Consider the following 17,618-nt stretch of genomic DNA (forward strand, 5'->3'; position numbering starts at 1 on the left):
GCCAAACAGGAAATTAAATGCAAAACCCTCCCTGAGTGGGGAGAGGCCAAAACTGCATTTACTATGGGCAAAGTGTATAATCATGACAAATGCCAAAACAAGAGTTTATTCAAGGAACATTGTGCGCCCATCAATTTGGGTATTGTCCCCTCTTTTGGAAGTTGATATCAGACAAAGAGCTGAATAGGGATCAGTCCCTGCAATGCTGTATTAATGAGGATAACTGGTGGTCGTATTTCTCAGACTTATTTTAGGACTGCCCCCGCTCTTCGACTTAACCCTGTTTTTCCCTCTGCTCATTGTATCCTGTAGATGAGGTGGTTGTTAAGCTGCAGGTCCTGATCTTATTCCCATAGACCTGCCAAGGACGAGGTGGACATTTGGGCCCCAGAACTTTGTAAGGTCTTTAATGCCATTCTTTGTAAGGGGGAAAATTACAACTTCCTGGTGTTTGGCCGTGATTCTCCCAATGTATAAAAAAGGTGAAAGCGATTTTCCAGGCAACCATCAGCAGATTTTGTTGCTAGATAGCTTTCCCCAAATAGCTTTCCAGCGCTATTTGGGAATATTATCTTAGAGCACCTTCAGGAATAGGCAGATGGGGAACGTGTGATTAGTGACCTACAAGCTGCTTTCAGGAAAAATAAGGGTACGATAGACCAGTGTTATGTTTTCCTTGTTGATTCAAAAATTCAGTCTGTTAGGCAGAATTATATGCAGTACCCTTTGGGAACACCACACAAAATTAAGACTACAAATGACAGTACAAATTCACCTTGGGTACAAGCCTCTACTACACAGTTAAAGTGGTAGCAGTAGCGGAGCAGCCAGACTTAACTCAAGAGTAAGTGAGCAGTATCAGATAGTTACACAAAGGACAGCAATCACTATGATTCAGGCAAACACTGACTCAAGGTTTCCAAGTAAAAGAATATACATTTATTTCACTCTTCAGTTGTATAACATTACACTATTAGAAGCAAGTTAGAAATCACAACCTTAATACACCACTTTCCTTGAATTCCAGACAACCTAAGCTCACAAAATGAAGTGTGAGCAAAATGGCATTCCAGCAATTCAAAAAGGAGGGAAAGAAAGTTATTAGAAATCAACTCAAACCAAACGGTAAGTACTCAGGGCAATTGAACACGAGGAACTACAGTGATGAAATCAGTTAGAAAAGGCTTAAGGCCAAAGTCAATGGGTCCAAAGTCTTTTACTCAAGATTACACAGTACAGGGTAGTTCACGGTAAAGTTCGTGGCACGGTTTCTGGACAAGGTTGGCTGAGAGAAAAGTTAGTTCAAAGAGAAGAGAAGGACAAGCCCTCGGATTGGAGAAAGATTTCAAACACTTTCACTGCGGTTAAACGAAGCGAGCAACCGGATTTGCACAGTACCTTAAAACGGAGAGGGAACTGTAGCTGGGGCGGATGTTCCTGGTAGTTCCTGCAGGCTCACGGTTCCTGAAGCGACTGTCGGACTGACAAGAAGTAGGAAGAAGGGAGGGTCCTGCACTACCCAGGGAAGAAACCAGCAGCAGAGCAAAGCAACGAATAAAAGGTGCGCTCCTTAAAACCCAAGCAGGGTCGGACCTTCCTGGCTATCCGGCCCACTGTAGCTCTGTACAGTGAATTAGACCAGAGGAGGGGTCCTGGCTTGCAGTTTGGGCGAACTGGTTGGTCCCACCAGCTCAAGGGAAGAAGCATCCTGGAGGATCTTCTCTGTCGTCGGATTCTAAAGATTCGGACCTGCAGCAGGGCTTCACCGGGGGTTCAGTCGTTGTAGGGGTCCTCTTCTGTCAGTTCCTCGTTGGTTCTTTCGTTCTAGTGGCGACTCTGCCATTCCAGTCCCAATGACCTGCTTTTTATGCAGTTTTCATCCATTAATACAGCCTGGCTGTCGATCACACAGCAGGGTGGCTATCCTGGCAAGGACAGTCCCCTTAGCCAATCAAACAGGAGTGCGACTTGGGTTACCAAGGGAACCCATGGCAGGGGTCCGAAGATCCCTAACTCACATCCTGCCTACCCAGACTTTCAGGTGCCTTAAGGAGGGCTTCTGTGCAGAAGTCCCCAAATAGACAGCAAACAAAGGAATCATCCCCAGTTTAGCGTGCAGAGAAAAAAACGAGAAAGACTTTAAAAAAAAGAAATGGCGAATAAACCCAACCGGAGCCCAAATAAAATGTATTTGGTCGAGCTGGTTTATGTTCGAGGCTAATATAATAGCCTGAAACAATACCATGGTTATATAAGATAACCGCGGTAGAAAAGTTAGGGTAGTTACCACTGCCACCAGCCAAATCTTGATGTAAAGGGAGCGAAACAATGCTCCAAGAGACAGACAAAAAGGGATAAGAATTAACCCTTTCCAATACTCCATGTAAGATGGTTTGTACTGGGTCTGTAGTTTAAAGTGACTATCATAAAGTTAATGGCAACTTTATCTTTTCTGTGGGACAGTAGTCATCCCCAGAAAATAAGTCTTTGGGAAGTCTCAAAGACAACCCTGTGTCACTGCACTGAAGGTGCTGCGTAACACTTGAAAAATATGAGGCCCTTGAGTAGGTGAGGCTCCAGTGCTCAAGATCACACAAAAAGTAGAAATACACACAGCAAAACACATGTAAGAGTGGGAAAAAGGATCACACTCTTACCAGGTAAAAAAAATAAACCCTAGAAATCCAGAAAAGCTGCTGAGGGACTCAGTAGATGAGGGTAATTAGCCATTTATGAGAATTCTCCCTAACAATATACAAGAAATTATAGACGTTTTATTGGGAGAGTGCAAGACTATCCTAAGATGGCATTTGAGAAATATCCTGCCTTATTTTATGTGGATGACGCAGTTCTGATATCCACAACACCACAAGGATTGAAAAAGTCCATCTACTTTCTTGAACAAATGCAATGAGCTGCAAATCAGCCTGAACATCGATAAATCCAAAGTAATGGTTTTCAAACTTCTAACTTCCGAGGCTAGAAGTGGAATGTCTGCCGATTAAGCAGGTTGATTATTTTGTCTACCTGGGGCTGAGATTTCAGGAGTCTGGCAGCTGGGTAGCGCAGTTATATATATTTGCCATTTCCTTGGAAAAATTGGAGTGCTATTGTCTTTTTACACAAAACACAAATTGTGCCATCTCCCCAGCCTTGGACCAATATCAGAAATAAGCCTTGCCTGCAGCATTGTATGGTTCATATTTGTAGGTTTACAGTGATGCTACTAGTGGAGTACTACATTTTTAGAAAAATACTATTCATCCATCTAGTGCTCCTATGGTTCTGGTCCATTTGAAACTTGATGGTACTATGGCTGCTTCTCAAATTATCACTAACCTGGCCATTTTCGGGACCAGATTATGGAAGCAACGTGGTGTCGATAAATACCAGCAGGTACTGCTTCATATTATGGCTTTGGAGGGTGGTAAGAGCTTAATATGGGTGTTGCATGTCAAGAAAACCCTCCAAAGTCTTGACATGATTAATTTATGGGAAAATGCCTGCATCTCGACTTCATTTCTGATCAGGAATTAGAAAAACAGCATACAACTGAGCCAGTGAATTACTTATAGTTGATGCCACCAATTTGAAGTTGGGCCCTGAATATCAGCAACTCAGGATGCACGAGATCTTAAAAATGTATCTGCACATCATTTTTCCTCCACTTTTAAAATCTCTATTTTTGTGTTTCAGACCAGGTATAATTCCTGTAGCTTCCTTTAACCGAAACTGGAGGGTATCAAACAAGTTTGTTTCCTTTGTCTGGGGTTGGTAATGAGACGATACTGCATTTTTAACAAGACTATCCGCCTGCGAAAAATATACCTCATACCTGTTTTGAGGGAGGTAGAGATTTGCCATTCCGCTATGGCAGTGAGATTCTTGAGCCAGTGTTTAAACCCCCATGTACTCTTTGCAACTGCCCATTATACTTATAGGGCATGGTTGCTAAGAGTTAAGACCCTGAGACAGGGAGTTGAGGGGTTTCACAGACATTTTGCACAGAAGGGCTGTTAGAACAGTCCTGTAATCCAGCGCTTCTTTGCACTTGTAGTTTAAAATGATGAACTTTGTTATTCTTTTATGACATTCTATTCATATTTTGATAAATGTCTGATTGGTTGGTTTGAAGTATTATTGAATTTGTTTTTTAGTATAGTCATATCCTTGTTAGTATGGACGTTGGTTTACTATGCATGGTATATCTTATCCTTTCTTAACAAAGTCGTCCTCCCTATAAGGTGTTATGATTGTCTTAAATGAGTAATATTAATGGGATGCATTTCTTTTTAACTGACCTGTATGACAATGCATTACTTACCGTAAAAGCATTTCTGATGGTTGTATCTGCTTAGATTCACATGCTGTGCATAGGTCCGACATCCAGTGGTCACTGCGGAGTATTGCATTTTGTTTTTCGTAGTCGAAAAAGGGGACGTCGACAAGGCGTGTCTGTAACACTATCCCTATAGGGACGTGTGTTGTACCCACAATCCCTCACGCGTCGAGGTCCCTCTGTTTGTATTTTTCTGCCCTGAGGGAGCCTTCTAGACGTGAGTGAGTACAGAAAAGCGAGAAATATAGAAAAGGATGTCTATGTTCCTTCCATCCGAGCGGGGAGGAAGGGTGGGCGCATGTGAATCTAAGCAGATACAACCATCAGAAATGCTTTTACGGTAAGTAATGCATTGTCTTCTGATGTTTGTTAATCTGCTTAGAATCACATGCTGTGCATAGACTAGCGAGCAGTACCCCGAGTTGGCGGTGGGTTATGAGAAGGAACAGTAGAGAAAAGATGTCTTAATACTGCCTGTCCCACCTGGGAGTCAGATCTAGAGTGTGCATCTAGACAGTAGTGTTTTGTAAAGGTGTGCACAGAACTCCAGGTAGCCGCTTTGCAGATGGACTCAAGGGGAACATTTGCAATGAACGCTATGGAAGCCCCAGTGCCTCGAGTGGAATGTGCTCTTGGCTTGAAGGGTAGTTCTCTCTTAGCAAGAGTGTAACAGAGTGATGCATTGAACAATCCATATAGATATAGTGGACTTTGAAACTGCATCTCCTTCTCTTCCTGCTGCCACAGAGACAAAGAACTGATTAGTCTTTCTCAGTGGTCTGGTTCTTTCCATGTAGAACATGACAGCTCTGCGTACATCTAGTGTATGCAGACTTTTTTCTCCCAAGCTGGAAGGGTTTTGAAAGAACGTTGGTAGTTCTATTGACTGGTTTACATGAAATTTCAAGATGAATTTTGGTGCAAACCTTGGGTGTGTGCGTAGAACCACCTTATCCTTGTGAACTGTTACGAAGGGGTCTAGTACAGAAAGAGCCTGTAGTTCACTTACTCTCCTAATGGAGGTGATAGCTATTAGGAAAGCAGTCTTAAGAGTGAGGTCTTTAAGTGTTGCTTTGTGCATGGGTACGAAAGGAGGGCCCATGAGTCTAGAAAGTACCACATTTAAGTCCCATCCGGGAGCTGGGTTAGCTATCGGAGGGTGTATTCTCTTTACCCCCTCCATGAAGGCCTTGATAACTGGTATCTTCCACCACGACACTTTAAGTTGGGAAGTGGTGTATGCAGAAAGTGCCGCTAGGTGGACTTTAATGGAATTGAAGACTAGACCTGAATCCAGTAAATGGGTCAAGTACAGAACAATGTTAGTGGGAGAGCAGTCAACCGGGTTGATGCTCTCACCTCTACACCAGATGACAAATCTTTTCCACTTGCTAGAATAGCAGTGGCGAGTATTAGGTTTTCTGGCTTCCCTGAGGATGTCCATACATCTCTGCGGGAGTTGTAAATGTCCAAATTCTATGATCTCAGGAGCCAGGCTGCTAAGTTCATGGTCTGAGGGCATGGATGCAGTGTCCTGCCCTTGTCCTGTGACAGCATGTTGTACGGGCAGGGAAGTTTCACTGGGGGAGATAGGGACATCTCCATCAAGTGAGCGAACCATGGCTGCCGGGCCCACATTGGGGCCACTAGTATCATGGTAACCTGCTCCTGGTGCATCTTGTGCACCACTTTGTTGAGAAGGGGAGTCGGGGGAAAGGCGTAAACAAATTTCCCTGACCATTGAATCGACAGACCGTTCCCCTTGGACTGGTTCTGGGGGTACCTGGAGGCGTAACTTTGGCATTGTGAGTTCTCCAGAGTTGCGAACAGGTCTATTTCCGGGAACCCCCATTGCGTGAAGACGTCTAAGACGATGTCTTCGTGCAATTGCCATTCGTACTCTTCGGGCAGGGGGAAGTCTCTGCTGAGTTTGTCTGCTAGCAGATTGAGTTCCCCTGGTACATGTTGTGATAGTAGGAACATGTTGTGTTTGAGAGCCCACTTCCATATATTCTGGGACAGCTTGGACAGTCCTGGAGAGTGAGTGCCCCCTTGCTTGTTGAGGTAGTACATGGCTGTGGTGCTGTCTGTGAGGACCATCACCGTCTTTCCTTGTAGGTGTTCCTGAAAGGCTTTCAGTGCTTTGAACACCGCTAGTAGTTCCAGCAGGTTTATATGCTTGGATGCTAAGCTCGGAGTCCACGCTCCGTGAGCAGTCTGATGGGATAGGTGAGCCCCCCATCCTGTAAGGGATGCGTCTGTGGTTAGAGTGGCTTCCACTGCGGGTGTGGCAAAAGTTTTCCCTAATAGGTTTTCTTTTGTCCACCACCGTAGCGAGAGAACCAAGGCCTGCAAGACCACCACTAGATCGTCCCATTGTCCGCTGGCCTGACACCACTGGCTGTAGAGCCACTCTTGCATTGGGCGCATGCGCAGGCGCGCGTGAGGTACCAAATAAATACATGACGCCATCATCCCTAGCAAGCACATTGCTTTGCGTACCGTCACCTCTCGACCTGCCACATAATGGGGGATCTGAAACAGCACGTTTTGGACCCTCTCGTTGGAGGGGAAGACGAGGCCGTCCTTTGTTCGAATTAGAGCTCCTAGGAATTGTTTGATTTGGCTGGGGTCTAAGCTGGACTTCTTTTCGTTGATGGAGAAGCCCAGTTGGGACAAAAGGTCTACGGTCTTTTGGGTATTGGAGAAGCATGTTTCGTAAGAATCCCCTGTTATGAGCCAGTCGTCGAGGTAAGGGTACACCGGGATGGATAACCTGCGCAGGTGGGCCGCTGCCACTGCCAGTACTTTCGTGAATACCCTTGGTGCAGATGCTATCCCGAAGGGTAGTACTCTGAACTGGTAGTGTTTGTTCGCTATCTTGAACCTGAGGTATTTTCTGTGCGCTGGCAACATTAAAATATGAAAGTATGCATCTTTCATGTCTAGTGTTGTCATGTAATCCCCTTGTGATAACAGTGGGATTACTTCCTGCAAGGTCACCATACGAAACTTTTGGGGTTTGACAAACTTGTTTGCTGGGCGCAGATCTAATACAGGGCGCATGGTTAAGTCCTTTTTGGGTCCAATGAAGTACACTGAATAAATACCTTCTGTTACCTGAGATAGGGGGACAGCCTCTATAGCCTCTTTTTTCAGTAGCTCTTCTACTTCTTGAAGAAGAATGGTGAGGTGTTGCGGTGTCATGCGTCGGTTCCGTGGGGGTCTGTACTTCGGGGAACCATTGAATTTGATGCAGTATCCGTGGACTATGGTGGATAATACCCAGCGGTCTGACGATATTGCCTCCCATGCTGAAAGGAACGATGTTAGCCGGCCCCCGACCGGTGATGCATGGGAGGGGACCCGAATCTTCGAGTCATTTGTTGGTATTGGGCATGGAACCTTTGGGGCTGGAGCCGCGACCTCTTCCTTTGCCACGGCGTTGGCCTCTTTGACTGAACTGGGTGTTGTTACCCTGGTTAGATGGCCAGTTGGTAGCAGAGTAAAATTGCTGTTGGTTTTGCTGCTGGCGTTGGCCACGAAAGGAGCGTCTATTGCCATAGCTGCGTCTGTTAGGGGGCCTAGAAATTTGGTCAAGAGTCTTGATGGTATCAAACTCTTTCTTCGCATGTTCTAGGGCCTCATCAACTGCTTTCCCAAACAGATGTGTTTGTTCTATGGGCTTATTTATCAGGGAAGCCTGGGTTTCCGGCTTAAATCCCGAATTGCGCAGCCAGACATGGCGTTTGAGAAGTATTCCCTGAACCAGGGAACGGTCAGCGGTCTCTGCGGCATCTAAGGAGTTCTTTACGATGCCCAGGTTTACAAGAGTTCCCTCTGAGATTATAGCTAACAGGCGTGAACGCAGGGGTTCTGGTGCGTCCTCTGCTTCGCTGCGCAGCTTGCTCCACTGTGCATCTGCGTAGCTAGCTAGTAGGGAATTGTTATTTGCAATCCTAGTTGAGAAGGCGGCGGAGGTCGTGATTCTCTTCCCAAGTGCATAGAGCTTCTTGCCCTCTTTGTCAGGTGGTGCCTCACTAGTGGATAGTGGTACCCCCGCTCTTTTTCTTGTATTAGTAACTACGAGGGAGTCCGGAATAGAATGTCCTCTGATGTACAAAGGGTCAGAGGACAAAGGGCTGAAGAGCTTTTCTATCCGAGGGTTGACCCCCTCTGACTAAGGCAGGATTGGAAAGGGAAGGAGTTATTCTTCTCTTTATAGAAGCCAGGAGCGGAATAGACTGACTAACAGGGGCTTTTTCTTTAATAACTTTCTCTACAAAGTCTATGTCAGGAAGAGTCTCCCCTGTGTATTTCAAAATGCGCTGCTGCCTTGCGCAATAGTGCATTAAGTGAAGGTTGGTCATCTATGGGAGAGGTGTTTCCAATAGGTGAATCCTTGGGAGGAGAAGGGTGAAAGACATCAGGGTCTGAGTGCACTGATGGGGATTGCCAAGGCTGCACTGATGGGGATTGCCAGGGCTGCGAGGTAGCTGTATCTTCTTCAAAAGCTCCTGCACTAGTGTAAGGATCTTCTTCAAACCCCTCTTCCTCATGTTCTTCCTCTCCACCCAAACACTCCTCATCTTCCTGGAGGTATTGCTCCTCTTCAGTGAGGTCATATACGTCTGTAGAAGGGGGAAACAGCCTAGGAATCTTGACCCTAGGGTCATCCTGGGGCCATTCTCCTGGTCTTTTGGGTGTGGGTGGGTTTTGGCTTCCCAAAAACCTTTCCATTTTCTCCATACAAGAATGGAGTCTTTCAAGGGTCTCATGGGGGACCCCTGAATAGTCTAGAGGGGGGAAATCAGTGTCTTCACCTTCAAAACGCTTAGAACGCTCCCACAACGTCGAATAAAGGTTTCCGTCGCCCTCTGAAAAGCCCTCCGGTAGTTTAGAAGTGCCCTTAGATGAAGGGGGCAGTTCCTGGCTACTCTTGCGCTTTTTCGGCGTTTCCATAGCTTTTTGTGCGGTATTCGACGTTTGTTTCGTCGTCCGCTTACGTTTGTCTTCGGAAACAATTCTCGCCAGGCTCTCGACAACGAGTTTGTCAGTAGAGGGCTCTGGTGTCGACGTTGCCTGCGTTACGCGTTGTTCCTCGACGGCGGCTCTATGGAGCGTTACGTCGGATGATTTTGAGGTAGCGCCCGTGTTTGATGAAAGCCCAATCGCTGGTCGCGGCTGCGTTTGCGGGTGGGGCTTGAGACCTTTACGGTCTGAGGTAGACGCCGGAGTGCCCTGCGTCCCCTTCGGCGCTGATGGATCCTTCTTCTTCGACGAAGACGAGCCATGGGTTGTGTGCTTAGGCCTATGGGGTCTATGTGCGTCCTTGTCGCCGGGGTGTTCATCCCCATAAGCAGGGCGTGAGCAGAGCCCGTCGGGGCCGGGGACGGACGTCGAGGAGCGCGAGCGCTCCTTCTGGGGGTTAATGACTTCCGTAACAGACGTCGAGTTATCACCCTCCTCGTCACTTTCTGTCACAGCGGCGGCGGGTGAGGAAACTGACTTCGACATAGCGTAGTCCGCCCACCTCTTAACTTTTCGTTCTTTAAGAGTTCTTGGTTTCAAGAGCTTACAGGTCGCGCAGCTGTCCTCCTTATGATCGAGGGGCAAGCAACGATTACAGAGCTTGTGTTTGTCCTTCCAAGTGTATTTGCCCCTACAGCGTGGGCAAAACTTAAAAGGTGTCCTCTCCATAGCTGAGGCAATAATAACTGGTGATAACAACCCCAAGGGAAAGATAGGGGAGAAAGAAAGACATTCTCAAAGAGAAGATAAAAGTTCGAACCCCCACTCTCCCTACTGTATGTTGGCCGGCGAGGCCAGGCCACGTGTTCGGCAGCGCCGAAGGATCTCCTCCATCTCTTCCCCTCCGTCGAAAACTTGCTCGGCGGAGAAACAGCTTCACAGCTAACGTCGAGGGGAGGGATCTTTAACAATATAATAAGTATAATTAAGGACCGAGGTCCGTAGTATTTGCAATGTCTCTCTAGGAGCTCCGCGTAAGGCGACCAGAAGCTGGGCGGAAAAAAACAATCTGAGGGACCTCGACGCGTGAGGGATTGTGGGTACAACGCACGTCACTATAGGGATAGTGTTACAGACACGCCTTGTCGACGTCCCCTTTTTCGACTACGAAAAACAAAATGCAATACTCCGCAGTGACCACTGGATGTCGGACCTATGCACAGCATGTGATTCTAAGCAGATTAACAAACATCAGAAAGTATTTTACCAATGTTAGTATTTTTATGAATTGGCCGTTTTATTTTATATGTGCTTTTATGGCCGATCCGCCGAAATGACTGAATATGGAGAGCACTGCATTCATCCGAGTCGGGTCATTCATTTTTCACCAATACACATACCCTCCATGTCCCGGGTCGATTACTTCTTTATTCCCAAAGGCATAATGTACAGGATGCCCACAGTGAGAATCCTGGCTAGAGGGATATCAGATTACTCCCCACTTCTCTTTGAGATCAAAAGCGGGCGGGTGCAGCCCACAGCAATGTGGCGCCTCAATGCATATTATCGGGGCATGCCAGAAGTCCTGAAGGGATGGTTTAAACAAAAAAACAGCATTTCAGGTTAAACGGAGGGTCAGTCGGCAGCCCAGCTATGTTATGGGAGGACTAAAATGCAGTACTTACGGAGGAGGTGCTCTCTCTAGTGGCGGCCAGGTACAATCAGCACGCAAAGGCGGTGGAGGAGGCAGAAGGAGGCCTTTTTGGTGTGCGGGTCCCGGCTTCACAAGAGCCATTAGTTACAATACAGTAATCCCTTCGCAACGCGGCACTGGACAATGCTCAATTGGCCCATTGGGCTGTGCACAGCGAGATCCACGAGTTGGGGGACAAGGCGGAGAAAACGCTTGCCTGGCTGCAAAGGTAAAATAGAGGAAGCGGGTACGTGCGTGCCATAAATGATGCGCAATGGGCGGGGGATGACTGAGGATGCAGACATTTGTCGGCACATTCGCTGCCTTCTATGAGACTATATACAGTCCAGTGCAAGAGTCGCCCATCCTGGACGCACCGAGCTTGCTTGACTCGGCGCTCCTCCGTCTTACGGAACAGCAGGCGTTGGGGTTAGAAGCAGACATCACTTAGGAGATAGCGGCAGCGGTCTCACAGTTACAGTCAGGCAAAACCCCAAGGCACAACGGCTTCCTGGTGGAAACAGAAGGGACCAGGGGGAGAATCTGGTCACTGGGTCCATGCACCATCTATTCAAGCAGTGTCAGCATCAGCAGGGTGGGCATCTCCACCTTGACCTCAGGAAGTCCTGTATAGTAGTGCTACCAAAACCTGTGAGCCCCTGCTCCCTCCTCCCCCCTACCCCCGGGCTCTGGGAGATCATGGGTTGCATGAGGTTTGGGGAAGTTTTCCTATCATGGGTCAAGCTGCTCTATACATCTCCGGAGGCAGTGCTTTCGAGCTAATGGAGTATCCTGTGAGAGGGACAAGGCAGAGTTGCCCACTTCCCCCCTGCTGTTTAATCTGGCCATAGTGCCACTCACAATTAAGCTTTGGACAGCCCCGGACTGGGTGGGATTCCAATGGCCCTCAGGGAGGAAAGATCGGGTTTCACTTCATGCCGGCGACCTTGATTTATATGAGCAACCCTGCGGTTTCTTGTCCTGCCGTGACCACCATTTTGGCAGTCAGAATACCAGGGGTTCAGTGGGCTGCAGGTGAACTGACAAAAGCATGTGAGTCCGAGTTCCTAAGATTTTCTCCGACTCAACTTGCACCCGGTAATGGACAGATTCTCCTCCGATGTGGTGCACTGACAATCCGTCCCGCTGATGTTATTGGGTAAAGCAGCTGTCTTTAAAATGCTCAAGCTCCCTACATTGTAGCTCTGTATAGGAGGGGGGAATTTACCTACCTTGACCCTGTCTGTATTACTGGGTAGCATAACTGGGGACGGTGGAAGACTGGCTTCATGGTGACCTCGGGCTTCCCATATCGCGAAAGAAAGAGGCAGAATGGGAGAGACACCACCCAAGCAAATGCTTTATGGGGAGTGGGAGGGGAAAGACCGATCTCCCCTTAATGTTATTACATGTACGGCAGGTATGGGCCGATGCACATCAGTATATCTATCGGGTTGGGGGGTTGCCAATGCTAGATCAGGCCCTTTGGAACAACACTTCCCTGAGCTAGTTAAAATGGGCCAGTTCAAAAACTGGGGGTTGTGGGGGGGTTCAGGGTGCAGGTCTTGGCGATGTCGTGCGGGACGGACAGCTCATCTCGTTTAGGTCGCGCCAATACACTCTTGGGCCAACGGGTAAAGAACAATAGAGGTACCTGCAGGTGTCTCACGCCATTGGCTCCCAATTCCCCTTGTTGGCAGAGGTCCCGAATAGTTCATCCTGGAGGCCAATCTTTTTCCGGCCCGCATTGCTACTAAGGTCACCTCAACGCAGGTACTGACAGCATTTGGGGTCCAGGAACTGTTCAGACAAGGGCAAATGAGAGGGTGATATAGGCCCACTGGACCCAGGGGGATTGGGTACAGGCTCTCACGTTCCCACTTGAGCTTGGTATTGCCACAAAACTCTGACTAATCCAATAAAAAATGCTGCATCGAGTATACTACCCATGGATGGCACTTTTGCAATGGGGATGGCAGATGGGACACTTGTCTGAGGTGTGGGAGAGCAGCAGGCACTTTTTTCCATACAGTATGGGAATGTCAAAAAAAATCCAGGTTTTTCTGGGGCAAGTGTATCCACAGGTTAACATCGGTGCAGGGGTCCACATGTGCCTTGTGAACCAAAAATTGCCTTGATGTGGGAGAGTCGGATTGACTAAGAATTATTGATGAAATGTGGGGCTCGGCAGATCGCCTAAGACTCAGTCCTTGGTACGCTGAGGTGGACAGGGGTGTGTCACTTGAGAGGCGCGTATATAATGCAAAGGGTTGTCTCCAGAAATTCCAAAAGGTGTGGTATTGGCGGGTGGGGTGGGCCGAGGTATGGTCCCAGAAAATAATGGTTTACCTGTTCCCTGGCATAGGCTGATTTGTCACCATTACAATGTTCTCTATGCCGCTGTAACTCAGATTTAAATGTCATTTTTGAGGTTAACAAAGCAATGGCACGTTTGTTAAGCAATGATTTTTATTTCAAAACAATAAAAAAAAGTTATAATAAAAAAAGAATTGTCTATGACTAAGATTGTACAGTTTTGCACCGATTTGTCACCAAGGGAGGCAAAACAACATTACACCCCAGATATAGTGGAATGCTTGGGGGTATGAGGGGACTGTCCCGATGCCTGTGCGCCAGCCCCCTTAGTAATGCCCCTCAAGGACAGGCAGACCATTCATTTCTGCTTCCCGGGAGGGGTTGGGCGGGGCGAGACATTGAAGGGCTGGTCTCATTTTACCAACCATGAGAAGCAGTAAGGAGCACTAAGCCACGCGGGAAAAGATGTTGGGCGGGCTGTTTCGCCCGTTGCCCCTCGCAGTAACCCTGGCCGTCCTGGATCTCTGGCCAGGACACAGCATTTCCTTCTGGGGAGGGATGGAGGTCATGCGGGGGCTCCCTGGGCCCACCAATGGGCTGGGGGAGCAGTCAATCCATGTGCAAAGCAGATGTCGAAGGCCAGTGGGGGGGGTACCCCTGGCCGCCCAGCTCCTCTGGATGGGCTGCATTACAGCTTTTCCCACCAGGGAGGGATGGGGAACCCTGCCGGGGCTCCCTTGGATCGCCTCTGGACTTGCGGACAGTCGACCCACATTGGAGACAGGCAGCCAAAGCTGGGGACATCACCCTCCTTCCCCCCCCCCCCCCCAAACTGTCCTGGAGCTCTGCCTGTGTTGTGTTACAGCTTTTTCTTCCGGATAGGGATGGTGACCCTGCCGGGGCTCACAGAGACTGCCGCTGGACTTTGGGATAGTCCACACTTTCCGCCGAGGTCAGTTCACCCACAAATGTGAGGTACCGTTTTTGTCAGGACACTAATGGGAACACAGGAAGGAAGGACATGTGTTGTTGATGGCCTGTTTCTGTGGTTTCCTGGTGGCAAATGTCTGAAAATTGTGTTTGTTTCCCTAAATTTCGGATAATTCTAGTGCTGTTTGCGAAAGTCAAAACCCTTTGGATTTCCCAGGGTGTCTTATTCAGAAATGCATGGGGTTGCCCATTTTCCTTGGTTGTTGCGACACCCTAGGCACAAATCTGTGGGTTCAAATCCAGTATTCCCCAGGCCGTTTGATGTACCAGTGGTTTAGCCTTTTCCCTTTGCGCACAGGTCAGTGCACCATGTGAAGTACTATTTTTTCCATCGGGACACCTGCAGGAATGTGGGAAGGTAGGACATTTGTTTGATCTTGGTTTGGATAACGTTTTCATACATTTCCTACTTCCACAACACTTTCATTTCCCAAATGTGACCTACATTAGTCGCTGCTTTAGGCACTGTTTGCTTTCATAACATGCGTATATCACCTATCCTTCAAAAGGTCTGCCTGTGCTCATTCAAAAAAATGTATGCTTGCCACTCTTCACCACATTGGTTTTACTTATTTTCAAATGCTAAATACGTCTGTTTAGGCCGTCAGCATAGAAATCCTGTGTACCATGGCTCAGTGTTCGGCTTGCGGCATTGCTTCTTTTGTGAAACATTACAAAATGTGCGATTTCCTAACTAGAAAAGTTGGGGGAATTTAGCGGTGCATTGCTTTTCTCAATATTCACAGAAGTCATTACCTTACAAGTCCAAACATGTCCAGCACATTTTTTTCTGTCATTTTTCCAATTCTTTCCAATCTATGGGAACGTTAGCTACATAGTTATTGCCCAACCTGCACAAATGACCCGTTCCTGAACTTGGAATTTTGTCTACTTTCCAGAAATGTATGCCTCTGTCTTCCCATTCAGCTTTCCTACCCTCTTCCATTCCATCCAAGCATGACCCATTGAAACAAAAAAACCTTTTTGAAGGCTCGGAAAATGGCGAATGCAGAACAGCAAACCATCTGTTCCTAGCTCTTACAAGGAAAAAAAAACAGGCTTTTTTGTACCTCATTTCATTGCCTTTTTCTGAAAAAACACATTTGGTTACTTTATTTTTATTCCCCCCCCCCGACCCCCTCCCCCCAACAGCATACTAGGAATCCTTGGTGGCATTATGACCGCCTACAGGTGGGAAGAAAAGGGTACACATTTGGCCGTAATATCACGTGTAACAAAAAGGTTAAGGGATTGAATGAGACCTACCGAAATGTCCAAAAAATGGCTCGGCACTGGGAGCGAAAACCCTCAGCAGCTTGGGGTTAAAGTGGCCTTGAGGGCTTCTGCAATATATAACATTGCTATAACTGGAGTTAACAGCCTAGATTAAAGTGTGTTTCTGCAGCTTAACTTCCTTATTCTCTTCAAAGCAATTCTAGATGCTCTCGGGTTGGAAACTCCCATCCTTTTGTGGAAATAACCTGTGTGTTAAGAGGAAGAAGGTGTTCATTGGTAACAAGGTGCCTGTTATTGGCTGTGCACCACATGGGAAGCCTTCAGTTTGCTTTTTAGTGCAGATCCGACGACACTAGGGAATACTGTGCAGACTATCACTATAAGTGAATTGATCAACCGATTAAATGCCAGCCTCCAAATGGTTGTCCCTTATTAATAAGAACACAAAAGTAGAAAAGTAAGACATCAAATATTAAAACCAAAAGGAATATAAAAAATATAATTAAAACGCAATTTCACTCTAACTTTATTAAATTCATCTTCACAACAATGACTTACCCTGGCAGGCTTTACCAGCCTGACAATGAGTCATGTGGTTGAGGACATTCTTCATAGTACGGCAGTGGGGAAGCGAGCAGTCCCTCACCTCCCCATTTGCCTGCTCTCTTCGCTGACACTTGTGAGCATGAAGCAGAAGAACCAGCTGCTGCTGTATAAGTTTACGCTTCTCTGGGTCAGCAGTAGGTCCCGTTCCCATCGAGGGTGCTGTTCCAAGACCCACTGGTTGTACCTGGGGCTGCATCTGAAAAGGACAAAACCATCATGTCAGCTATCTAGTCCAGCTTTTCAGATGCTTTAACACTACAAAAGAACGCATCAATCTCACTTTTCAAAACTTAACTGACCCATAACAATGGTACTCCAGCGTTGGCGAGTACTGTGAAGGGATCATGAAGCAGACAAACAAAAGAATCAAGTTTCGTCTTCAAAGTTTTATTAACTCAAAATGAAGGATAGAGTAAAGCCTAACTTGCCCTATGCTAAAGTGGAATTTCCCTACCTGAAGAAAACTAGGGACAATCTGTGTCACGAAGTCCAAAGCAAATGTTTGTCTGTGTCCAAAACCTATACTTGCACTCACGTCTAACTGTACACAATGTGTAGGGATGTCAGCATCAAAATGAATAGTGTTCAAAAGGTCAGAGCATCTTCCAGCTCTTGGCTTGTAATCAGCTTCCCCAAGTTCAAAAAAAGGTCACAAAGCATAGGGGTTTTCTTCTCCAAGAGTTCCAATCTTACAGCTTTTCAAAACAATTCCTTGGGATACTTCCCAGCTCTTATACTATTAGTACTTTTCACTAGTTCACATAGGCAGTTTAGTTTCTTAACTTTAAAAGTCACAAAAGAGTTTGTTGTAGTACAAACACAACCTTCTTCATGGGTGCTTTCAGTGGCCTTTCCATATAGGGCTGCGCACTCGGTCTAGGCCCAGTTGTCGGACCACACAGTCCACCCATAACAAGTCACGCAACAGATTCCCCCTTCCTTGCTGGTTTTTCATCAACACTGTGTGAACTTGACAGTGCTCTGTGATTTCTCCACCTGCGTCACACTCTCCAGACACTGCACAGTGGCTTGGTTGATCACTAAGCACCCATTACAATTTCTTACATTATCCTGGATCTTGCCAATGTGTGCTCCTGGCATACAGTTCCTTTAATTCTCCTTTTGGTGCTTGCCCATGCCTGGTTTCTCATATACTATAGTTCTGTCTTTAGGCAGATACCCAAACTTTCTTTTACTCAGTTTAATGTGCAAGATTGCTCAAAACTTGCTTTCACTTTGTTCGGTATTCAAGAGTACTTTGCTTTAACTTCGTTCGGCATCCACAAATGCGTATATTTACTTTCAATTAATTTCGCATTCGTAGAAATGTTTAATTCCACTTAAATCATTGTTCGTAGCTTGCTTTACATATTCGCCTGCCGACCTGTTTCCCCATCTTGGTTTACTCACTGATCGAGCTTACCGCTTCATTGTGAGGTCCTTAGCTGCCACGGGTTCTCTCATTCC

At 46.9% G+C, this 17,618-nt stretch overlaps 1 protein-coding gene across 3 annotated transcripts in view; it reads right to left on the reverse strand.

The window, feature by feature from the left end:
• Window positions 1-17,618, reverse strand: part of CREBBP (CREB binding protein) — a 2,841,012-nt gene that overhangs the window by 2,336,459 nt on the left and 486,935 nt on the right. For all 3 annotated transcript variants that reach the window (XM_069646824.1, XM_069646825.1, XM_069646823.1), the window contains exon 4: window positions 16,104-16,347. In XM_069646824.1, coding sequence (XP_069502925.1) covers window positions 16,104-16,347 — 244 coding nt within the window. The remainder of the gene's footprint in view (window positions 1-16,103; window positions 16,348-17,618) is intronic.

Source organism: Ambystoma mexicanum, chromosome 2q (genome assembly GCF_040938575.1).
Source record: "Ambystoma mexicanum isolate Mex_15411 chromosome 2q, UKY_AmexF1_1, whole genome shotgun sequence".
Taxonomy (NCBI): domain Eukaryota; kingdom Metazoa; phylum Chordata; class Amphibia; order Caudata; family Ambystomatidae; genus Ambystoma; species Ambystoma mexicanum.